At 35.8% G+C, this 25,797-nt stretch overlaps 1 protein-coding gene and 1 long non-coding RNA gene across 2 annotated transcripts in view; both read right to left on the bottom strand.

Annotated features, from left to right (window-relative positions):
* Nucleotides 1-13,457: 13,457 nt before the first annotated feature.
* On the bottom strand, nucleotides 13,458-17,451 carry LOC119087845. The gene is made up of 3 exons (XR_005091335.1): nucleotides 17,249-17,451; nucleotides 15,114-15,187; nucleotides 13,458-13,549 (listed from the first exon to the last, which is right to left on the bottom strand). It is a non-coding gene; the product is annotated as an uncharacterized LOC119087845 (long non-coding RNA).
* Nucleotides 17,452-20,104: 2,653 nt separating this feature from the next.
* LOC114701823 overlaps nucleotides 20,105-25,797 on the bottom strand; it is a 51,111-nt gene continuing 45,418 nt past the window's right edge. The window contains exons 25-27 of the mRNA XM_028882025.2: nucleotides 24,855-24,925; nucleotides 23,340-23,436; nucleotides 20,105-20,300 (exon numbers count right to left, since the gene is read on the bottom strand). Of these exons, the coding sequence (XP_028737858.2) occupies nucleotides 20,227-20,300; nucleotides 23,340-23,436; nucleotides 24,855-24,925 (242 nt within the window). The 3' untranslated portion in view covers nucleotides 20,105-20,226. The remainder of the gene's footprint in view (nucleotides 20,301-23,339; nucleotides 23,437-24,854; nucleotides 24,926-25,797) is intronic.

Here is a 25,797-nt window from a genome sequence, read left to right as displayed (position 1 = left end):
TCTGATTGTCAATAAATAAAACACTGATTGGCCAGTGCAGCAGAAGTAGGTGGACAAGAGAGAGGAGAATTCTGGAAGTGAAGCTGAGCAGAGAGACACTGCCAGCTGCCGCATGACCAGCAGCATGTAAAGACGCAGTAAGCACCAGCAGTGCAAGTATAGATTTATGAAATGATTAATTTAAGCTATAAGAACAGTTAGCAAGAAGCCTGCACGGCCATACAGTTTGTATGTAATATAAGTCTCTGTGTTTACTTGTTGGTCTGAGCAGCTGTGGACTGGTGGGTGACAAAGATTTGTCCTGACTGTGGGCAAGGCAGGAAAACTCTAGCTACATAAGTTATTATGTTTCTATTCATTCCTAGTACTCTCTTCATGGTAGCTGATTCAAAGTTTCTTTTGTTTCTCGAGACCTAATTCTGTTATTAGGCTTCTATCTTAAGAAAGCTAGAAATGAATAAAACTTCCTATTTTCCCTCTAAGACCATAAGAAGTTACATCAAAATACAATCTACCTTTTGTGGAGCTGTTCGAAGAATACTGTCTCATCCTTAAAAATTTGCTAAAATTTGGCCCTGAATCCATACAACTGAGCTTTTCTCTCTGGAGATAGTTTGAGTGTTTTGGTTTCATTGAGTCAAATGTGTTTTATATATATATTGTTTATCTCATCCTGATTTAAGTTAGGTAGGGCATATGTGTTTAGGAATGTATACTTTGCTTCTAGGTTTCTAATATTTTTTAAAATAATTTTACTTTATTTTATATGTATCCTCTGGAGTTACAGACAGTTGTGAGCTGCCCTGTGGGTTCTGGGAATCAAACCTGGGTCCTCTGGAAGAGCAGCCACTGCTCTTAACCACTGAGCCATCTCTACAGCCCCATTTCTGATATTTTTAATTCTAAATTCACAGTGATTCTTTGAAACTTTTCTGCAAAATCTACCTTTTCGTCTCTACTTCTGTGAACTTGTGATTTTTCTTTCCTTTGTGTGGTTTGACTTGGGAATTTGTATTCCTGTTTAGATTTCCTAAAAACCAACTCTTTGATTGAGTCTATGTGTTTTTCTTCTTAGTTTCTATTTCATTACTTTATGCCCCACTCTGTATTGTTTCCTGCAATCAATGCAGTTAGATATGGCTTGTTCTTATTTTTCTGGTACCTTAAGGCAGATCACTAGGCCATTTAATTGATATCTCTAAGTGTTTAATGTAAGCTTATAGAGCTATAAACTTTCCTCTTCGAGCTGCCTTAGCCATATCCCAGGGGTTCTAACAAATTGTGCTCTACTTTCTGTTCGATTTCTAGGAATGTTTTAATTTCCTCTCTGATTTCTTTAATGGCCTTATTCATTCCAAAATGCATTCTTGAGTCTCCAAATACTCATTTATTTTCTGTGGTTTCTCTTTCTATTACTTTCTAGTTTTATCTCACTATTATCTGATACAATATGAGGAATTACATTAGTTATTTGTGTTTGTTACAACTTGCCTCATGGACTACATTGTGATAATTTTAGAGAAGGCTCTTTTGGCTGCTGAATACATATTATGTATCTGTTGGATGCAAAGTTCCATAGACAACAATTAAATTCAATAGATTCATGGTAGCTCTCAGCTTTCTTTGTTGAACTTTAGTTTGAAAAACCTGTCTAGCTTTCACAATTTTTAGTTTTTGTTTTATAAATAAATGTTTATAAAAAATAAAAATATAAAATGAACATAATATAAATGTTTCTTTATAAAATAAATGTTTTATTTGCTGAAAAATTTAAAAAAAATCACTGAAGTGTTCACATTCACAGTGTACAATCTCATAACTACTGTTAATTTCAACCATCATCTGTAAACACAAATATATCTAAAAAATATTTTGTTCTCTTTCCTGGCATCCTTATTTTCCTTGTGAAGGCTCCGTCAACTAGGGGAGTCTCCATTATTGACTGTGTTTTTCTAGGAGTATAGGCATCTCTATTTGGATTCCTTTATCAGTATTCCTTTTGAATATTAATATTTTAACTAATTATTTCACACTGTAGCTAATGGATTATACACTGAGGCTCTCAAACTATCTTTGTATTAAAAATAGTCAAATTTCACTTGGAATTATTTATTAAAATCCACCTACATGCTAGAGACCAGGTTTATATCCAGCCAATAAGAAGATTTCCACCAAGTAAGTCTGGATTGAGACATAACAATCCAGCATAACAACTTAGGTTAGATGTATAGAAGGGTGGAAAAATGGAAAAACAAGAAAGAGATCAGACACAGATGGAAAGACAGGTCATTTTAAAATATGTCAGTTAGAGAGGAGAGTCGATACCAGTTTGAGATTACAAAAACCATAAAACAGATGAACAATTAAAGTCTAAGAGTTAGGCCAAATTCAAGTTGCTAAAGAATTATAAATAAAACTTATAAGTACTTAGAGATTAATAGTTTAAAGTGCCTGGTGACCACACTGTAATCTATATGATGTGGTGGAAGAGAAATGTTAGCAGAATGTACAGATATGTCATAGGGTAAAATTATGACAATAGTTGAAAATAAGATGGGACAGGCTTGAATTGAGAGAATGTTTCCAGAAGTATTCAGCAATCAAATTGGCATTGTAAAATGAAATGTTACTAAGGGTACCAGTGTATAAACCTGGAACCCTGAAAAACTACACACTGCGAATCAGTTGAAAAAGCATGTGAAATTAGGTAACAGGCCCACTTACACAATGTGCTAAACCTCACCAAATGTGCTCAGTTCCCTGTCTCACGGGTTCTGCCCTACATAACATGCTTAGGTCATTTGTTTAGGATGTCACCCTTCTCCAGTGGAAGGAGCTATTGGAGAATTCCAAGGCAGTCTGAGATTTAACAACCATTCATTAAACATAGACATTGCATGTTCTTGTTCATAATGCTGAAACTAAAAATATAGCTTGCAGAAAAGAGCAGAGAAAAGAAAAGTACACATCTCAGGAAATATGGGCATGCTCAATGGTATCCACTTTTCTAATGACTATTTACAAACTTTGGGAAAGGCTCTCTCTTTAATAACCAGCCAGTGTGAATCCCTAAAAGGTACAGAGCTTCCCAAGTGTGAACTGTAGGGTGCAGAGACACACATGTTGAACTCACTAAGACAAAGTTTAAATTTCATGTACTTTTTCTCAGTAGTGTGTTAACTGTGTCTTTTGAATAATTTTGCTGGCAAGGGCATGTGAGTTATTAATGTTAAAGTCTTGTCTGAGATTTGAGGGACCAAAGAATGAGGAATGAACACATGGTAAATGTTTTACATATCTTAAACTTCTTTTTTGGTGATTGTCGACACAAATTACCTGGCTGACATGTTCTTCCAGTCATCTTTTCTATTGCTGGGTTTAGATGTGAATATTCCATTTCAATAACGGGCTGTAAGGTTATTGACAAGAAATGTAATGATCAATCTTTATTCTATGGATCCTGAAGTTAATCACAGTAGCAACAATCTAAAAAATGTTACCTTGAACTGAGTAGGGGATTCCTTTTGAAATACTAGAAAAAGAAAAAGAAAAAAAAAAGGTATATGATTAGTTACATAGAAAGAAGAAAGTAAACCAGGATTTCACAAATATCTACTAGGGAATGGAGTTCTAGTGGTTAACCTGGAAATATAAACCACTTAGATTTGGTCATCAGGTGTGTATGCTTGGCATCTTCACTGTTCTCAGGTTAGGAAAGCAAAATGACAGAAATAATGAGTAAAAAAAAAAAATCAGGGCAAGGGCTTTTGTTCTTTATTTTTTTTTTTTGTTTTTCAAGACAGGGTTTGTGTAACCATCCTGGCTGTCCTGGAACTGTCTCTGTAGACCAGCCTGGCCTTGAACTCACAGTGATCCACCTGCCTCTGCCTCCCAAGTGCTGGGGTCAAAGGTGTGTACCACAACTGCCCAGCTCAGGGCAAAGTCTTAACTAAACTTTTGGGTATGGTTTTCAGAAGCAGATGATGAGTCTATCAAACAAAATGTGGTGAGCAAAGGCACCAAGATCACTTAGATGTGCTGAGTGGTGCAGAGAATCGTGCCCCTGAACACAGGACAAAGCCAGAAGCCCGTGAGTTTACTGCTTCTGTGCAAGCTGATGGAAACAGTCTGAAGACATATATTCCTCAAACACTCCAGGGAGTCCATCTTATTATACACCAAATGTTTTCATGGTATTATCTTTGTCCTGCAGTTTAATGAGCACAAAGATGTGATGGGAATGGCATCACAGGAAATATACGGTGCTCTGTCACCAAGGATGACTACTGAACTGGAATGCCACATATACAGTTAGAGCACACTCTATGAAATACTCAGTTTCCAAATTATCATGGGCAATTGTTATGTTGCCTTTCATCACGTTATTACAAAACAAATACTGTAATGTTTTTTTTTTCTGACATATCATATGGCTTTCACATAACATTTTAATCCATGTTGGCATTTTCCTGAGTAATTGTCCAAATTCAGATATATTAAAACTCACATTGTTTTCATAAAAATACTAACAGTTCCTGAAAACACAACATTATAATGACATAAATTTGATGCTGATAATTATGGAGATGAATGAGGCAAAGTTGGTTATCACAATTCTAGTACAGCCTTCTGCTTCCCAAAGTCTAAGAAGCTAAAATGACCAACTGGTTTGAATATAAGTAAAATCATTCAAGTTTCTTCAACATGAATCAAAATGAATGCTAGCTAACTATATACTGCTTCCTATGACTCACTTTAAATAATCACTAGATTTGCAGTTCCCATTCTTTTCATTTGATATTATTTTATTAATATGTTGAACACAACATCCTTCTCTATCTAGGACTAGTATCTAAGTATATACAAGTAGAAGTGTGGACCTGTTCTATATGCAGAGTATTTGTATCTTGATTCAAATAGGAAACCACTTTAAAATTCAGCCCCTTGAAACATTCTTGGTCCCTCGAAACATGGCCAGAAGCCAATATCTACCCTTCATTTGGTTCTGAAATATCACAAATTGTCATCAAATTAATCTAGTGTAGATGGTTTGATATGACTTCTCATAGTACTGTTGGTTGAGCAGAAACATATTTCACTCAAAAAGCAAACATAAAATCCTAGAACTGATGATCTAAAGTCTGGATTCTGTCATTGTCCCCAAAGGGAGATTCATCAAAGTGAGAATCTGTCATTACTCTATTCCCTTCCAAGCATGCCCCATCTCTCAGGTTCACAGCACCAAAACGTCAGAAGAAATCATTCGAATTGCACATTCTGTACATGATAACTCCACAACTCACCAAGTCATCTTTGCTTATCTTCATTCTAGTTGTCTTATTTTGGTTGATACAACTTTATCTTCAGAAGTGGCTCATTTTGCAACATTAATTTCTATTCGTGTATGATTTAACACCTGTATATCTATTCAGGTTACATAAACCAAACATAGGCCTGCATGATGAAATAGCACAATGCTTAGTACCTACCCAAAAGCAAGAAAAAGAAGAGGAATGGCATACTTGTTTGCAAAGTCATTTAAAAAACAAATCAAAACAAAACAGGGTCTCATTATTTGGCCCTGGCTTGCCTGGAACTCATGTAGCTCTGGCACATCGTGAACTCAGAGAGATTTCTGCCTTCTGAGTACTGGGATTAAAGACATACACCAGTATGCCAAGGTGTTTCTTTAAATTGTTAAACACTAGATATTTTTTTCCTTTCCTGACAGTGCTTTGCCTGTGTTTCTAAAGACTATTTTTTTTTCAGTCTCTATCATATTATACTTTACATTAGTTACTATTTTATTGCTGTGACAAAAAATCCCTGAGAGGAAACAACTTAATGAAGAAGTGCTTTCTTCTGAATTAGTTTGAAGGCATACATTCTATCATGCTTCAGATGGATTGGAGAAGGAGCCAGATATTGACTGGCTACACTGGATCCTCAGGCATGAAGTTGTAACAGGAATCTTGAAAGTTCTTACTAATAAAAACAAACCTGGAGCCAGGTATTGGGGTGAACGCTGGAAGATCAGAGAAGCAGAACAAGCCACAGCCACCTCACCTTGCCAGTTCCTCAGCTGATCCTGTTTCCTCAGACTGGAAGCCTCTCAGTCCTCATCCGAATGTGTCTCAGCTGAACTGCTGCTCAAAGCCTAAAGGCTTATCCAGCCAAATGCTTCTAGTTTCTGGTCCTCACGCCTTATATACCTTTCTGCTTTCTGCCATCACTCCCTGGGATTAAAGGCATGAGTCACCATGCTTGGCTGTATCCTTGAACAGATGGATTTCTGCCTCTGGAATGCTAGGATTAAAGGCATGTACTACCACTGCCTATCCTCTATGTTTAATATTGTAGCTGTTCTGTCTCTGACCCCAGATAAGTTTATTAGCATGCACAATATTTGGGGAATACAATACTACCACATTTCCCCTTTTTTGTCTAAAATTTTAAAAAGCTTATAACCAATACAAGAAAAATTATATCCAATAAGTATATACAATATACACAGTCAAGATAACATTAATGATGTGTAGTCCATTAACATTTGACAGATTCAGACAAAAAAAAACCTTCATTAATATATAATAATGTCCAGTCCAGTAACATTTGATAAACTCAGACAAAAAGAAGTAGAGCATGAAGAGGAAGCATGGCTGGGACATCATGGTTGCCCCTGCTAACGAGCATCCTACTCGTGGGCTGACAGCTTTCCCAAACAGCCCTCCGGGACTGAACAGTTCACAGAAGCCTATGGAGCACATTTCATCTTCAAACCGGAACATTACACTCTAGCCTGCACAGGACGCATTAAGGTGCAAAACACATTCATTCTAACTCCCGAACTCCTCAGTGTCGTTATCAGTCCCAATACTGCTCACAAGCCCAAAGTCTCTTCTGAGACACAATGCAATCACTAAAGTGAGCCACTGTACAATCAAAAACACAACCGGCATATTTGCAACAGATAAATGACACAAAGTGGGGGGTAGAGCACCCCAAGGAATACTCAAAGTATAGATGAAATTCAGGAGAAAAAAAGCATTCAATCCTGTGGCTCTGTGTTGGACATGTAGGGCTCAGCATGCATTCATCTGGGCTCCTCAGGACCTAGATAAGATTTGGCGCCTGCAGGACACACTGGTCCCTCTCTTCAGTTGGTTTAACTTCATGCACTCAGTTTTCCTCAGCCAATGTCTCATGGTGCTGGCATCTCCAACATTCTGGAGTCTGAGTTGAAACTTAGGTTTCACTTTCTTAGTTTCACACAGTGGCTACTCATGGTCACCTTGCATGGATTCCTTGATTTTCACAAAGGACTCATCCTCAGTGGATTTATGGAACCATGGTGAAAAACTCTGTTGCTTCCTCTCCCCATATTGCATGTTTCATAGTACTATGTAAACTAGAAAATTCTGCAGCCATGTTCTATTGCCAGCTCTGGTTAGAATTTGGTCCCCTTGTACCACAGTTGGAGCAGCCTCTATGTCCTGTCCCTGGAAAGACACCTTCAGGGAATTAAAAACCTGTAGCATCCTGAGTTACGACTCTTTCAAAATAATTTGTATTTTCACAAATTGGAGCTTTGAGAGGTTGGTCTTCGGCACCAGGCCTACCGTCATTATAAATGGGAGGTTTCTTTAACAATCATAGGGCAGAATTTAGCATATGACTTGGCTGGAACATTAACCTTGTTGGAATGCTTTTTCTCAACAAAATGCACATTTAAACGTCTTTCTCTCCAATTTGCTGATCTTTTTCATCACAGACTTTGATAAGATTGGTGATAATGAGGTCATAAGATGATTATTATCCTGATTTACAATTTGCCTGCCAAACACACTAGTTAATCCACTACTATTAAGTTCAGAATCATTGGTGCTCCCAGGACATGGTCAGAAATCAGTCTGACCCTTTGCCAGAATATAACCTGAATGGCCAGTAGCCCAGCCCAGATCTCTATAGAATCATTTCTCACTCTTGAAATATCATGAGCTGGGGCATACAGGATCTACATTTCTCTAGGCCTTATCATCATCCAATATTCAACCATAAAGTTAGGAGCATTGCTAGGCCAAAATTTTAAGGTTTTCTACATTCCTCTTGCACATCAATTCCAAGTGCTAATTAACTGCATTGATTATTGATGACAACAAATGCCCCAACTTCTCTCTACCAGTTTTGTGTATGAGTTAATTTTCTCATTGCTGTAATAAATACTATCTGATAAAGAGCAACTAAAGGGGAAGAAATATTTATTCTGGCTTGCAGTGTAAGGTGGTATATTCCATCTTGACAAGGAAGCATGACTGTTCAAGTTGCATTCAAGACAATGTCTTTGCCCAAGGCAGATCAGATCATACACTTATGCTTATGTAGGATATTACACACTCAAACCACAACATACTATTTCCCTGGTGTCCAATATTCCCTGTATTCGATAACATTCTGACCATTCGCTTCTGTGTCTTCTCTGCACCTCACTATGCCTACTACACTGCAGATAATACACTGCTGAATGGTTTATTTAACAATTCAGCCACTTCGGTGGCACACTCAATGAGTTAGGGAACTGATTTAGAGATCATTCTTACTAGCCTACTTTGCCTTTAAGTTACAATATGAGAAATAGGTTAGTAGTTTTGTCTACTAAATTATACCTATCCAACTGCTTTGAATAAACACTCTATCAAAGACTACTGATATACTTTAGTTCCTACCGTATTTTTCAGCATTTGTCACATTTTCCTTTCTTTGCTGCTCACTTGCAGTTAAATGACCCACATTGTCCCTCTGAGGAAGAGATTCAGAAATAGCCTGGAAAAAATAATTTTGAAAATGAGTTGCACAAAATCTCCTATTACTTCTAAGAGATCAGTTTCCCATTTTAAAAGTAATGAGGTTAGATGTTAAAGGAAGTAGTTACTGGATTCTATATCATTTGAATAGAGAATCTACTATTGATTACCTAAATAAATTCTATGTTTGGCTTCCATATATCCAAAATAAAACTTGGTCTACGAGCATCAAACTTGCAAGACCAGCAGCAGGAATTTTTTTAATGGAATAGTAGGTATCCAGAATATGTTAACAAGGAAAGAAATTAAGAAGTCTTCAAAACATATGGTAATTTATGTTAATATTTAAAATAAAAGCAGTACAAACATACAAATAAGGCCTTCAGCCATGAAAATAAATCCAAAGTACATTTGTAACTTTTTCCAAATTGAAATCACCACAACACATATATGAAACGCCAATCTTTAATGAAGACACTCACAAGTAAATACAAACAGAGAGGAACATTCCAGTACCAAGTATGAAAACTCATTAGAGTCTACCATTATTGCCACAAAAGCAAACAAACAAAAAAGGGTATATTTCACTTCCTAGGCTAATAGTAAACTATCATCCCTATCTTAGCCTTAGAATAAAAACAATATTAAAAGTTAAAACATAACATAATGTCATGAAATCGCCATGAAAAGTCTTTGAAGTCCCCTTACTTATAGAGGAAGAAACTGGTGTCAATGAAGAGGAAATGGAATGGGGATGTCAACATGTCTGTTTCACAACAAATACTCTTTTAAACCATATTTAGCATCTTTGCTATGTTCAATGATATTAGCTAAACACTGTACCAAAATCAATAAGTTCTTTGTGTTGAGAACCACATGTAGGTACTTGCTTAGTAACTCATTTACTAATGGTAGTGGTAAGTAAACAGATATTAAAGAAAATAAATGGAAATTGGCAACAAGGAACCTGATTTGGAAAAGCATATTTTATATTGCGTTCTCTAGAGAAAAAAAAATGGGTATTTTTGAAAGTTACAGATTTGTACAAATTCTTATTTGAAAATTGTTGTAAGAGAATATTAAGCACTTAGAATAATTTTGTTGACATATTTCTTTGAAGGAAGAGGGGATGTTGTGGCAAGAGAAGGCTTTGAGTTTTAATTGGCTCTCATCTTTTCTACACAGACAACATCTGTCTAATAACTTATTTCATGTACATGCACTTTTTAATGATCTTTGTTGTAACAATTGTAGTGACAAGAAGACATATTTGAGGGGCTGGAGAAGTGGCTCAAGACTGGAAGGTCTTGCAGAAGACCCAAATTTGATTCCCAGCACCAGTATGGTGGCTCACAACCTCTGTAACTCTAGTTCTAGATGGAATATGATGCCCTCTCCTGACTTCTGTGGGCACTGCATGGATGAGGTGACTTATACCCAGGAAAAACACACATGCACATAAAAATAAAATCTTAAAAAGTAGAATATTTGAATAAAGTCACAGGGAATAAAAAAATTGTATATTGGATGGTGATTATACAATCTCCTGCAGATATTAGAAACAATATGCAACTGATTCCCAACTTGGAGAATACTCCAGAATATATAAATGGTCCTAGTGACAGGCTCAGGGATCATTGTGGAAAGGGGGATGGAAAGATTGGGAGGGGGGCGGTTGTTTTTTGTTTTTTTGAATCAGGGTTTCTCTGTGTAGTTTTAGTGCCTGTCCTTGATCTCGCTCTGTAGACCAGGCTGACCTCGAACTCACAGAGATCCTCCTGGCTCTGCCTCCCAACTGCTGAGATTAAAGGTGTGTACCACCACCGCCTGGCTGGATGGAAGGATTATAAAATGTCATGGATGATTACAAGGAAGTAGTATTTTCTGGATAAATGAGGGCATTCACACATATGAATTCACAGTAATCAAGATAGTCTGCACAAGACCTGTATAACCACAAGCCAGGTAAAATCCCAACATAGAGTGGAACAGTTGGTCTACACAAAGTCCCACCCCTGTCTAAGGAGCTATTGACATTTGATAACTCTTGGGAGAGAGAGAGAGAAAGTTGTTTTTAAGGGTGTGATCTCTGTTAGGTCAACCATGTTCTTGGGGAAGACCATACATTCTATAGTATATGGGTAGCACCAACTTTATTAGTTGATTAAAATAAAAAGAGGACACAAAGTTGGTGGATAGTGAGGGGGCTTGTCTTGGGAGGAAGAAATATGGTCAAAATACATTATACCAAATTCTCAAAGGACTAAAAAAAATATTTGCCAAATGAATGAATAACATAGAGGTAAATCAAACTGAAATGGGGTTCATTTAAAAACACTGAACTGACCTACTCTGGTGATGGGATGGCCAAACACCCTAATTGTTGTGCTAGAAACCCTGTCCAATGACTGAGGGAACTCGATGCAGAGATCCATGGCTAGGCCCCGGGTGGAGTTCCGGGAGTCCAATTAGCGAGAAAGAGGAGGGTTATATGAGCAAGAATTGTTGAGACCAAGGTTGGATAAAGCACAGGGACAAATAGCCAAACGAATGGAAACACATGAACTATGAACCAATGGCTGAGGGGCCCCCAAATGGATTAGGTCCTCTGAATGGGTGAGACAGTTGATTGGCTTGATCTGTTTGGGAGGCATCTAGGCAGTGGACCGGGTCTTGTGCTCATTGCATAAGTTGGCTGTTTGAAACCTGGGGGTTATGCAGGGTAGCTTGGCTCAATCTGGGAGGAGGGGACTGGACCTGCCTAGACTGAGTCTACCAGGTTGATCTCAGTCATTGGGGGATGAGGCTTTGCCCTGGAGGAAGTGGGAATGAGGGGTAGGCTGGGGGGAAGGGGAGGGAGACGGGAGGGGGGAGAACAAGGGAATCCGTGGCTGATATGTAGAACTGAATGGTATTGTAAAATAAAATAAAATTTAAAAAAATAAAAAATAAAAACATGGAGTGAGGGTAAGAATATGTGTACAGTGTTTGAAACATGCCAGGCACCCCCTTTTACATTCTTGTCTACCTTACAAGTATCACATTGACTATGACAACATTTATCCATGCCCTGCCACCAGGTTACTCCACAGTGAAAGAACCGAAGGATGGACAGATGTGCTCTACTGTCCTCTCTACCCAATATGTCTACACTCTGTTTCATTGCCATGGTGGACACAGTCTCAGTTCCTGGAGCGCAGCTGACTATCACACAGCACTTAATTCTGCTTACAGAATCCCACCTGTACAGTCACTGACTGGAACCATAAACTCTTTCAGTGTTCTGAAAAACTTGAAGTGTGTTTACGACTTATAAGTGTTTGCATCTTACTAGCTTTGCCTTCTTGTTGCTGTGTCACGGACATTTATCTTGGTTAGTCTGTCCTTAATACATATCACAGTCATGTGCAAGCAGCAATCTAAAGTTGCAACATTTAAAATATGTTTATGCAGTGGAAAACACAGGCAATCTTCAGGACGTTATTTGCAACAGGAAGAAAGATTAAAATTTTCTCTGAATTTGTTCAGGCTTTAAGAATATTTTTAAAACTACAATGAGATAAAATATTTTAAAATTAAATACAAAATTGTGACTAAATACATCTGTGACAGTATCATATGACATGTACTTTTATTTTCCTGAGTAACATTGTCAAACAACAACATTAAAAACTCACGCAATATTAAATGACAACCTGCAACTTGACGTTTACATACCAGCGACCCCAGTCTTTCTCTGCTCTCATGTCTTATTTGCTCTTCTGTTGACGTCATGACTCCTCTGTCTGGTTTTACTGATAAATGCACATATTTAATTTAGAGTATAATTTTATTACATTGTAGATAAAATGAAAAAGATATTAATTCAGATGTTTAAACATATTAAAATGAAAATTGAATTTTTATACTACTAATGAATGGACTCAAATTGCCCTTAATCTTTAGCTGAAGATTTAATTCCATAGAGGATGGTTTTGATTACATAGTTATGTAATACATGTATGTGTTTCTGTATGTATCACTTGGATAGGTCCTAGTTTGGTTCGGATTATTTTACCCTGACATATAAAATACGATCTTGAGAAACAAACCATTGCTATTCATTAATATTTATTTACATAGGAGTTACCAGCTAGGTTTCTAGTTACCTTATAAAACTTGAACAGGATTATGCATTGAAGTACTACCATGTGCAATGTCTTCCCAACAATGAAGAGGAAAAGAGGAATGCAAATCAGCTCCTCTGCTTACTTGATGTGATTAGATATGCAATCATTTCCTCTCTTATATTTCCAGTACTTTGCATTTCATTTTCTAAAGAGTTCCATCATTTCCCTCTATACAAACCTTTTATGATTTCTTGGTATTTCTTGTACTTATCAACATTCTAATCGTTCATTTCCCTGGTTCCCTGTAGTTTATTATGCTTACTACTTCTCAGATATTACAATACCCTATAATCTATTGAGTAATTCAACTGCTTAATACCACACTCAATTTCAACTTTTGCAGAAACTGGGTTAGACATCAATCCTATTAGCATTTAACTTCCTACATGAGAAATGGGCAAAACCTTTGTTTAGTAGAATATATTCATCCTCCTGATTTACTTGACTATTTCTTCCAAGGGCTACATATCAATTTTGGATCTTACCTTTCATTTCTGTGGCTGACTTATTTTCTATTCTTTGATCTGTAGTCACAGGTAAATGAATCACATTCTTCTGTGGAAGAAGCTCAGAGACAATCTGTTAAGACAGTACAAAGAAGAGTTGAACAGTATATGCTTCTCTTTTCTAGTGTCAGAATACCTCATTCAAAAGGACTGAGACTGAAAACAAAGGTAAAATGCATTGAATGCATGCCATTTGAGTAGAGAACTGCAGGTGTGTTTCTAAATCAAATGTAACTTTTGTATTGATACGGCAACTGAAAATGAAAACCACACCTCTGAAGCATTTTAAGAGAAATAAGAATAGCTGTCAAGGAAATGATAAGTATGCTTAACATTATTTGTTATTTTTGTTTGTTTGCTTTTGTTTTTCAAGACAGGGTTTCTCTGTGTAGCTTTGCTCCTTTCCTGGAACCTACTCTGTAGTCCAAGCTGACCTCGAACTCACAGAGATCTGCCTAGCTCTGCCTCCCAAGTGCTGGGATTAAAGGTGTGTGCCACCACCGCCTTGCTATTTGTTAAAATTTTAACATGAAGTTTGTAATATACTCACAGAAATAATACTTTTCACTTACAAAAATGAATGCCAAAGTTCGTTTGTTGCTTTTTAAAATTACAATCACCATTCCATATATGAAATTCTCATTTATAACTAAGCATCTATAAAATGAATCAAGGCAGTTAGGAAAGCATAATTCTGAAGAATCAGGGAGATGTACTATTATTGTAACCATGTGAACTAGCAAAAGAAAAGGTGTCTCACTTTATGGACTTATGGTAAAATAATTTCATTATCTTGGTGCTATAATAAAAATGATCAGTAAACTACATAATATCATATAAAATATCTAAACTAAATAAAAATCAGTAGTACCCGAGTTTCATAGGTGGAGAATCTGATTTAAACAAATAAAATATGGAATGGACATTTCAACATGGTCTCTGTTCACACACAGACTTTTCTGGGCCGATCTACAAAACATGTTCTAGGTATTTAACAAATATTTGACACATGCAGGCAAATCCCAAAGGAGCCCTTTGTGTTTAGAATCATCTGAATGTACTTTCATATATCTAACATAATCAGTAAAATGCCATCTACTTAATAAGAATAGTGAATAAACTGAGGTTATTAAACAAAACAGATGTAAGTAGCCAACCAGGAAAGTATTTTAGAATACAAAACTAATATTCCTCTCTCAAAATGAGAAAGATTCTGCAACTCACAAATTGAAACAAACTTTGACTAGAACAAATGATGGAAGAATCTACTAATTAGAATCATCTCAATGACAGATACTGCTTTGAAAGAAGAAGAAGATAGGTGGAAAGCAAGAGGTTGACTTAAGTGCTTACTCATGAGATGCATGTTGATCTTAATTAGCTAGTACATTGGTGAGTTTGTACCTGATAATTATCAGAATATATTTGGAAACAAGATGAAGACAATATTTAGTTTTGAATACATGGAGACATTCAGAGTATTCTAAGAAATATGAGGTAGAAAACTATTAAAATTAAAGTCAAAATTATGACCAGTTAGTCTATATGACAGCCTGACATGTAATTTTGTTGGCCTATGTTCTCTTGTTGAACAAAACACTATCAAGTGAGTAGCATCAATTTAAATATTTACATACCAGTGACTGAACACCCCCATGGATATCATATCTTCTTTGTTCTTCTTCTGTTAATATTACCTCTTTGCGTAGATCTGTTGGTAAATCCATGTATTTATGTAACATTAACTATGAAGCAATGTCAGTTCAAAGTTTATATAGAAACAAATGGAATGTTTAAACAGTAATAATAAATGTTGGATTTTGTTTACACAAGTAATGCTTTCAAGGGCACTTAATCTTTAGGAGAAGATTTAATATTTTATGAGACACTTGTAACCAAACAAAGCTTTAATATATCCCTTGGATAGGAACTAGATTTTGTGAGTTTCAGAGAATTTAATAATTTTTAAAGATCAATCCATAAATTTACAAACTCAACATAAATGCCTAAGCTCAGATACAAAGTTTTAAAACACCATTGAAATATTCAAATTCATAGTACACTATTCTCAGCATCATAAAAGCATGTGAATAAAGTTCATTTTCAATATCACAGGATATATTCATGACATTTGAAATATTAATAGAAACTTATATTTATCCTTCTGTGAAAGTTATTGTCCACATTACTGCATTCCTGACACCCCTGTTATGCCTGTTAAAGACAAGTCAGCTTTGGGGTATCTTCATTGATCAGCTACGCATTTCTAGAAAAATAGGCATTTCTGCTTTGGAGATCCTTTATAACATTCAGTTTTCCTGCTGTACATTATTATTTTAAATGCAAATAAATTCACAAGTGTAAAAACAAGAAAGGTAGTAGAAAGAGATGGAGAGAAGAATTAGTCTACATGAGTTAGAAAGAAAGAGTCATCACCATCTTAGAAATCTTATAAAAAAGAGAGGCATATGACAGTGAAAAGGTAGAGTTCAGTCAAGTTCTGATTGTTAACACCTGATAAATGGTTTTTAGTGACTTAGTTATCAAATTTTTACATGTATTGTAGCCACATATGCACTAGATGTAAATTGATATAATATGGTTCAAGAAAGACTGTTAGTAGAATACCCGTAAATAACAGAGGATAATTCCACTTAGATGAACGTTCCATTGATGATGCATGTTTGATGTAGGGAATATTTCCAGACTATTCATGTCTCAAAAATGCCAATGTTCATTCAGTATAAAGTAAACTGTTAATAAATGAATATACAAACCTAAAACGTTGGTGACTACACTCTGCTCATTACATGAAAAAGCAGTCAAAATGCAGCTGGAAACAAATTAAATTCATTGATATAATAAAGATCACTGAGCTTGGTGGTGTATTTCACTGACACTATCCAGGAGTCTAATTTCAATGCCCACCTTCTGAAGTACTAGGAATTCAGGAAGGACAAAGAGGCCAGCTATGAATATGAATCATTTATAAAACGCAAGTGCTGCATGGAAAGGCCGTGTTTATGATGCTCAAACACAAAGAATAGTGATGGGGGAGGAGGAAGGCAAACCAGGAGAAGAAGAGGAAAGTTCAGGAGATGAGAAAGCATATATGCAGCAGAAGGGGGTCTCAGGTGGAGGGGCAGGCCAGAGGTGATTCTATAGGCAAGTAATTTGGATTTGTGTCTTAGAGTCTCGTCTACAGCAAGTAATTTATCAGCGTTAACCACACAGAGAAAGAATGGTTTTTAGCAAGAAAGGATCACAAATTCAAGATTATTTCACAATATATTTCATATTAAATTCTTATATAAAGTCATATGAACTGTAGCAATGGACCCAGTTCTGTGACATTTCAGCCACGAAAGTAAATAAGAAGCTAAATAGAATAAATGGTGAATGAAGAGAACCACCGTCATAGCTGGAGACCTTGAAACACCTGAGCCTATGGGAGACATCGCACATTCAAGCCTTTGACTCCTTTAAGTTTCGGTTATTCTGTGGACTCCACCATTCTCTCATCATTCATTCTCAGGTCATTTGTACATTTCCTTATGTCCAACTGCCACGAAGATAATGTAACACCTTGAGTACATTTAGCAATGCAGCTGCATTAATGTTGAAACTGGATCAAGTATGAAGCTAGCCACAATTTTCCTCTTTTAAATTACTGTGTAAAAGTTGGGTCAGTATCTTTGTCTGCTTGCACGCATATTCACTTTGACTTAAACATACATTCTGTCTAAAGACTATTCTGGATCATGGCTCATACCTTCCACTTCACCATTTGTCACATTTTCACTTCTTTGTTCTATAGACACAGCTAAATGACATATGTCTTCCTTTTCCAACTGCTAGAATGAAGATAAAATTTGAGCTGCACAAAATCAGCTGTTAACTTATAAGAGTTCATATTTTCTCATTTTAAAAGCAACAAGACTAGAAAACATGCAGAGCATTTATAGGATTCCATGCTATTTGAAGAATGATCCTAATATTGTGTCTTCATATGACCACTGATGTGGAAGGCCTTCAGAAGTATTTTTCAATGAAAGAATAGTAGGCATAATGGATACATCAACATGTAAAGGCACATTTAGGATTATGTCTAGTGTTTTAAAAATAAAGAAAACACAGCATGTACATAGAAAACCCCTTCCACCTATAAAATGAATCCAAAGTGCATTTGCATGTTTTTTAAATCAACATCACACACATCTTAAACTCCAGTCTTTCGCAAACTGACTCTCAAAGTTATAAAGAAAGTGAGAAGAATATTCTACCACAAGTATAGAATCATAGCAATCTAATATTATTTCTATGAAAACCAAGAAGTGTGTATGTCTCACTTCTTAAAGTGATCATAGAATAGAATCATCACCTTTGTGTTAAGTACACATATATTAAAAATAAATTATGTAAGGCCATATTAAAACTAATAATGGACATTTAAAGTAAATTTATTCTCCATTTTACAGATACCAAAACTGAAGGTGATGGGATAGAATGGAGACATCAAGATGTCTCTCTCTCCTCTCTCTCTCCCTCTCTCTCTCTCTCTCTCTCTCTCTCTCTCTCTCTCTCTCTCTCCACTCTCAATTTTGTCTCTGTATGTGTAACTATATACTCATATGTATGTGCATGGGTGCTCATGTGTGAATGAGCATACTTGCACGAATGTGTTCCTGCTTGTGGAGGTCTAGGATGACTTCAGGAGTCTTCCCTGATTGCTCTCCACTGTATTCACACAGCGAGATCTCCACTTGAACCTGAAGTTTACCAACAGCTATAGTCTGGCTAGCTAGCTCGCTCTTTGGTCCTTTCTCCACCTTCCTGGCTATTGAATTACACGTGGACTTCTGTACCCACTTGGCATTTATGAGGGTACTGAGGACCCACTGAACCAATTGCGTACTATCCCACTTCTATTCGCAACGTCGCATGCTTTAACTACTGATCAGAGCAACTGATCTCTGTGATTGAATCTCAGAAGCTAACGAGACACTGTTTAAAAACAAAGATAATTCATCATCACCTGTTCTGCTCTGCATATTTAATGAATTAATTCAATACTATGCAAAAAAAACAACCTGTTTGTGTTTATTAATCATTTGTAGTGTTTTCTTACATCTTTTTTTAACACTTAGACTTTCATATTACGATAATGGAAAATAAATGGATCCTATTAAATGAAATAAATGGAAGATGACAATAAGAAAAAAATTGTTGGAAATCTAAACACTGCATTTTGGTTCCCCAGAGGAAGTAAAGAACATTAGCAAATGTTATACGTAGAAACAAATTCTTATATTGCACTTGGTGTAATGGGTATAAATTACTTCAGCTTTCAGTGCCCAATGTTGTTTTGAAGGTAGTGAAGGATATGGGGAAAGGAAAATATTTAATTTTCTCTCATATTTATTATGTAGAGAATGGTATATCAATTGCTTATTACAGATAACTTTTTAAATATTTTAATATTTAGTGGTAATGATTTTGATAAGAATATAGTTAGAATGAGTTCATAAAGATTATAGAAATTTTATATAAGAGTGTATTTACATAATAACTTACAAGTACAAGAAATTATACACATCTAAATCACAACTAAAAGAGAACTTCAAAAGTGTAGAGCCAGGCTTGGGAATGAGGAAAGCATAAGAAAATTTATTGGGAATCTGGTGTATGTTTGCCAGGCACTCACTGAACATCTCTTTGTCTGTACCTTATAAATTTAAATGTGACTATGAGGACATTTGTCCCATTCCTTCTGGTCATTCTGGGAAGACCCCCATGATGAATGGATATAATCTATTATACTTTGTCCAATGTGCTATCCTTCTACTCATTGACTTGATTGACTTGTTCTCAACCTTTAGGGTGCAGTTAAACATCACACAAGACAATTTAACTATAGAATCCCATACACTCTCCACTGCTGTAAGCATCCCTTGCTTTATTCATATAAATTATGTACTATAACCATAAATGCTTGCATCTTCCTTAGCTTTGCTACTCTGTCACTGTGTCATAAGCCCTTATCAAGGTTATAATATATAAATATTATATATTAAAGAGAGTTCATATAATATTATTCAAAATTCAAATATTTAAAAATCACAAGAGTATGCCAAACTTAGCTATGATATTACTCTAACAAATGAGTATTAAAAGTTTATATCTGTGAAATCCACATAGATATATGAATTAATATAAGCCATTAAGACCAATATATGTTAATGTAGGAAAGTGCATGGTAGTTTGAACAATATTTGCTAGTTTACACCCTTTAAATAAAGAAAAGCTAAGAAGGTGTTTTCATGTGTAACACATATGTTACCCACACTGAGAGTACATATTCTCAGAATGAACTTTCAGTAGGCAGTAGACATCATCTAGAGATCAGAAGGAAGGATTCAGACTTAAGGTTGGAATTATCAACTGGGAATCCAAAAGCCCAAATCTTGATCCACCCTTTAGGGTCAATTTAACTGGAGGCTGTCACATACACCTTTTTCAAATTTACAAGTTTCATAACTTTACAAAGATATTGGCTTTTGAATGAAAGATGAAGTTTATCTCTGCATTTTATGCACATCTTAAAATAACATAGCAAACATGATGAACTAACATTTTAGGGATAAATATTGTTATAACCATTTGCTCTATAGGATAATCTAAAGTATAATTTGTTTACCTAAGCTACCTTGTTAAACAAACAGTATTGAATGACAATTGTCAATATAAATATTAACATAGCATGGACTTAACTCTTTCACTGTAGCAATGCCTTGATTGCTCTTCTTCTGAAGTCACTTCTTTGTCTGGTTTTGATTAAAAAATGCATATTTAAGTAAATAAAATATAATTACATGGTAATATATATACATATATAGAGAGAAATGTTTAAAATTATTTAAAATAAAATTTGTATGCTTATTTTCTTAACTAATGATTTTCTTTACCCTTAGTATTTGTGTGTGAGCATGTACACATACATATACATTTGTATGCTTGTTTATGAATTGAGAAGACACTGATTTGTTATAGGTTAAAGGCATAAAGTATTTTGAGGTTTCAGTTTCAAATTTATTAATTCAACATCAGTGATCAAACCATATAGACAACATACAAATACCAATGATGTCTTCAAATTCACCATGTTCACTGTTCCAACTTCATTAAAGAATATGCCGGGCGGTGATGGCGCATGCCTTTAATCCCAGCACTCGGGAAGCAGAGCCAGGCGGATCTCTGTGAGTCGAGCAGCTGGCTACCAAGTGACTCCAGAAAGCGCAAAGCTACGCAAGAAACTGTTCGAAAAAAAAAAAAAAAAAAAAGAAATATGAGAACAATGTCTCTTTCAACATCAAAACTATTGTTATTTTTTGCTCATTGTATGAACACATATAGTTTTGAAATTTTGTTCACTTTCCTCTATTTCTGTTGAGATTCAACCCATCTTCACTAATGAGCCAAGAGAACTTCTGGTTCTCACTCACAAGTCAGCCTAGATGCCTCAGCAAGTCCCATGTCCCAGAGAGAGAATCTTTGTCAAGAAATGTGGTGGTTGGCTCTGAAGAACACAACTTGAGAATGACCTAAGCCTCCACTTATACATAGTCCCATATGCACAAGCATATAAATGTATGTGCATATACATGAATAAACACAGACAGTTGAATGACAAGTAAAATAAAATGATCTTCATGTAGTTACTGGGGATTTTGTATCAGCTACATATTGACTAATTGCAACATTTACTACAACATAATTCTGTGACTCTGGAAATAAGTATTGTAACAGTATACTGTGTAGATAATATTGTCCTATACTGCACTCATGTACCATGCTAGTCCTTGTAGAGCTTTTACAAAAGAACTAACCAAGACATCCCTATCCTAGTAAGAGCTCTTGTTTTTATGTCAGTGGCAATATCATCCAAACACTTAGGATCTGTTGCTGTGGAATATTTGTACACTGTGTAAAAATGTATTGCTGTTATTGCTGTAATAAAAAGCTGAATGGCCAATAGCAAGGCAGGAGGTGTAGGAGGGATTTCCAGGGAGAGAGAGAAAGGAGGAATCTAAGCATGCAGAAGCCAGGAGACATGGAGAAGAAGCAGAAGGTGTAAGATGGAAGAGAGGTAACATGATAGAATGTAGATTAATATAAATAGATTAATTTAAGTTATGAAGATAGTTGGGAACAAGACTAAGCTATAGGCTGAGCTTTTGATAATTAATAAGTAGTCTCTGTCATTATTTGGGAGCTGGCTGGCAGAACAGAAAGAGACTCATTATATATGGTACCCAGTGTCTGGCCAAGTATATTCACATAAGGACTGAGAAAGCTAAAAAAAAAAAATTCTGAACAACCAGCTCCCTGGGGCAGCTTCCTGGTGACCCCAGTCTCTCTGGTAAGCTTGGCATACAGAGATGCAGCTCTTTTAAGAAGCCCTGCTATGTAGCTGAGCACTTGAGCAGCCAGCACAGGGCACTAAGAAGAAGCAATTATTCTCAAATATTTTACACTGGTATGGATTTTTATATGTTGATACAAATTTAAAGTCATTTTTGTTATACTGTATATATGTTTATACTCCTGTTTATGATATTGTATCTATGCAGATCATTCCTTCCATTTTCTAGATATGTCCTTCTTTCTGTCCATTTCTATTAGATGTATAATTATGCTGCATTTTCTTTATCCCTGACTCAGACACTGTGCAAGAATTATGCAATTAGAATTTAAACAAGTGATAGCACAGAGAGTCAATGAGCAAATTCCAAAAGGGAACTTGCTATCATTCATCTCTTTGGAATTGTCTGACTGTCTAGAAACATGCCCAGAACCAAAGCAGTATTCAACCTCTCTTTAGTTTAATTATGTCTCAAACCATGATCAAATGTACTTTTGCATGGAACTTTTGATATCTGATCCTCAGTACAATGTGTAGTTAACCAAAATCCTCTTGATAAACCATGAGAAATCCAGAATCCCAGAGTGGCCTAATCTCAATGTCAAGTCTGTCGTGAGACCCAACAGGTGAGCCATCCAAATTGAGAATTTATACTTGATAGGAGATCTCCTTCTAAATTATATTACCCCAATTCTTTTTCAAGTCTGGTTCTTTTCCTTGTCCAAATGTTCACAAAATTAAAACCACAGAAAAATAAAATATTACTAGTGGGGGTTTGAACTGGCCAGAATGCACTTGAAAAGCTCACAGCCCTCTCGGTGTTCGGTTATCTCCAGTTCTATGACTTGGGTTTCTGTAATACTACTCTGAGCAGTGACCCACTACTGGATATTAATTTCTATCCAGGTGTTAAATGGCAACTGTGTTCAATCTGATGAAACTCAAGAACAAGCAGGCATGATGCTTACCGGCGTCCCAGAGATAATGCAGTGAAATGCGTGGTTTTGCTGTTAGCGCTTGGTTACATATTAGAAGGTTACACTGTGGTTCCTACGTATACAGTACTCTATATTTCACCTCCTAGAGAATTTCAGTGTTTTGCACACTCCCTTCTGCACACACTTCCTGGCTTATGTTTACTCCCTGTACTCAATAACCATCGAACATCCTTCCCCTGCCTTCTCTGCACTTTCCTCATCATATTCCTCAGACAACTCAATACTTTGTAATCTCTTTAGAAATTCAGCGGCTGGAGTGGCATGTTAGATTTCAACATTCACAGAAAGTAGATGGTACATCATTCTTATTACCCTGCAGCTTCCTGTATGAGCAATAGGTCAGTATCTTTGTCTACCAGAATAACTGGTCCCTTCTGAATCACCTAAATGTCACTTATGTGAATATTCCTTCCAAAGGCTGCACATAAAAATGTAGATCTTACCTTTAGTTTCTGCATTTGCCATATTTTCTAGTATTTGGTCTGCAGGCACAGAAAAATGAAGCACATCTTCCATATATGTAGCAGTCTCCGGGGTTGTCTGTTGGAATTAATAATTTAAAAAAGGACATCTAAATACCACATTGCAAATGCAGCCAGTTTCAGAAATTAGAGTACAAAGTATTGTAAGCCATGTCTTTTGAACTAAGCACCTTGCATGTTATCTAAATCAAATCTAGTTTCTCTTGCACATGCCCACTGACAACACACAATACTCATAAGAACATCTGCAACACTTTAAGAGCAATAAGACTGACTGACACCAAAATGCCAGGAGTAAATATACATGACGATTATTTAGTAATACTTTCTAAATGAAATTTAATACTTGGGAGGTAGAGACAGGCAGATCTCTGAGTCTGAGGCCAGTCTGGTCTACAGAGCAAGTTTCAGGATAGCCAGGGCTACACAGAGAACTCCTGTGTCAAAAAAAAAAATAAATAAATAAAATGAAATTTAACTCACACAGACATTAAACCTTCCACCTATAAAAATAAATACCAAGGAAATTACAATCACCACCTGGAATGTATTAAAATCCCATTTGTAAGAGACTCACAAATGGATAGTCATAGTGGGGAAGCATTCCAGTAAGCCTGTCTGATGATTAACAGGAATCTAGTATTAGCACAAAATTAGCAAAAATTTTATATGATTAGGGTGAATAGCATTCTCATTTTAATGCTAAAATGATAGAAAATAAACTATACATCATCATATTAAATCTGTAAGTTAAACTTCTTAACTTATCTTACTTCCACTCAGTGGATAGATTAACTGAAGTTATTACACATCACATAGAAGGAGCACTTCAACATGGCATTGCTTCATGAAATAAAGTCTGAATCCCCAAAGTCTGTTCTGTGTAGTCAACAAATATTTATTATTTAGTTTCCAAAACTCAACAATCTGCTTTTTGGTTCTTTCTTATATCTAGCCAATAAATGTCTTTAATGAGGACAATGATAATTGAATGGATCCCATAAAACAAAATAAAAAATGTAAGTTGTCAACAAGGGAAATACTATGTAAAATAGAACTGAACATTCCAATATCAAGCAAAGTTCCCAAATATTCTAACTCGAAAGCAACTCTTACTAGAACAGTTGATGTCATAGAGTATCATGGATTAGAACTGTCTCAGACATTGCTTTGAAGGAAGAGGGGGCTGTGTGAGAAGTTGACCTTTACTTCTCTGCTTATTCATGAGACCGTAGTTTGGTCTTAACTAATTGGAATGCTATGGAGTTGATACACCTGAAGGATCTAATAATTCTCAGAAAGACACTAGGCAACAAAACTAAGTCTCCAAGAATACTCTAAGTACTATAAGATGGTAAAATGTTTTTAAAAATAAATACAAAATTATGATTATTCCATATGGTGATATACTATGTAACTGTATGTGCCTATGCTATCTTGCTAAACAAAATAACACAATATTATACATGTACATACCAGTGAATGACTATTTCCATGGCTGTCATGTTTTTGTTGTTCTGTTGATATCATTTTTTTGTCTGGAACTGCTAATGAATGCACATATTTACATAGCATTAGTTTTAATGTGGTGGTAGAAAACGTGAAAGTATTATATCAGAATAAATGGAAATGTTTACACCTAGTTATAATAAATGGTGAATTTTTATGACTTTTAGAAAACCTAGTGTGGAGTTGTAAATTCTATATAGTATATGATGCATGGAATCATGCAAAGTTTACATATAGAGGCAGGGTGGTAATTTAACACCCACTTGTAATACATGGATATTCTATGTGAAAGGCCTGTCTATAAATGTGCAAACAGAAAAAATAGCAGATGCATGTGAAGGAAGGAGACCAAAAGAACTGAGGAGGAGAAAGTGTAGGCAGGAGAGGAGGAGGAAGAGGAGGAGAAGGAAGAAAGGTTTGAACAGTTGGAACAATAGTACAGTACTTAGGAAGTGATTTGATTTGATGGGCAAACAGTTTGGATTTATGGCTAATTCTCATCCATAGCACAAATTTTATAACTCATTACATACACACACACACACACACACACACACACACACACACAACCAACACACAATTATTTTTAAAGTGAGCATAAGTCATTAAAAAAGAATCTCATTACCCACCCCCACTCCTATACACACACTGCACATGCACCTTCACTGGTTCCTTTTGGTCCCATGAAGGCTTTCCTGTCACTCTTTTCTCTGCCTCCTTTTCCCTGTACTCCTCAGACATTATGATACATTCTGATATATTTTTATCTGTTTCTTTAGCAGTTCATTCAGTTGCAATGTCTGCAGAAACTGTACGTGGCCTGTATGATGCTTTAACTTGCTATGTGAGAAATAGCTAAGTATGTTTGACTAGGATAATAAACCAACCATTCTGATTTCCATAAATATTT

This window comes from Peromyscus leucopus, chromosome 4 (genome assembly GCF_004664715.2).
Source record: "Peromyscus leucopus breed LL Stock chromosome 4, UCI_PerLeu_2.1, whole genome shotgun sequence".
NCBI classification, from domain to species: Eukaryota; Metazoa; Chordata; class Mammalia; order Rodentia; family Cricetidae; genus Peromyscus; species Peromyscus leucopus.
Note: the sequence above shows the minus strand (reverse complement) of the source record. Positions and strands in the feature narration are given on the sequence as shown.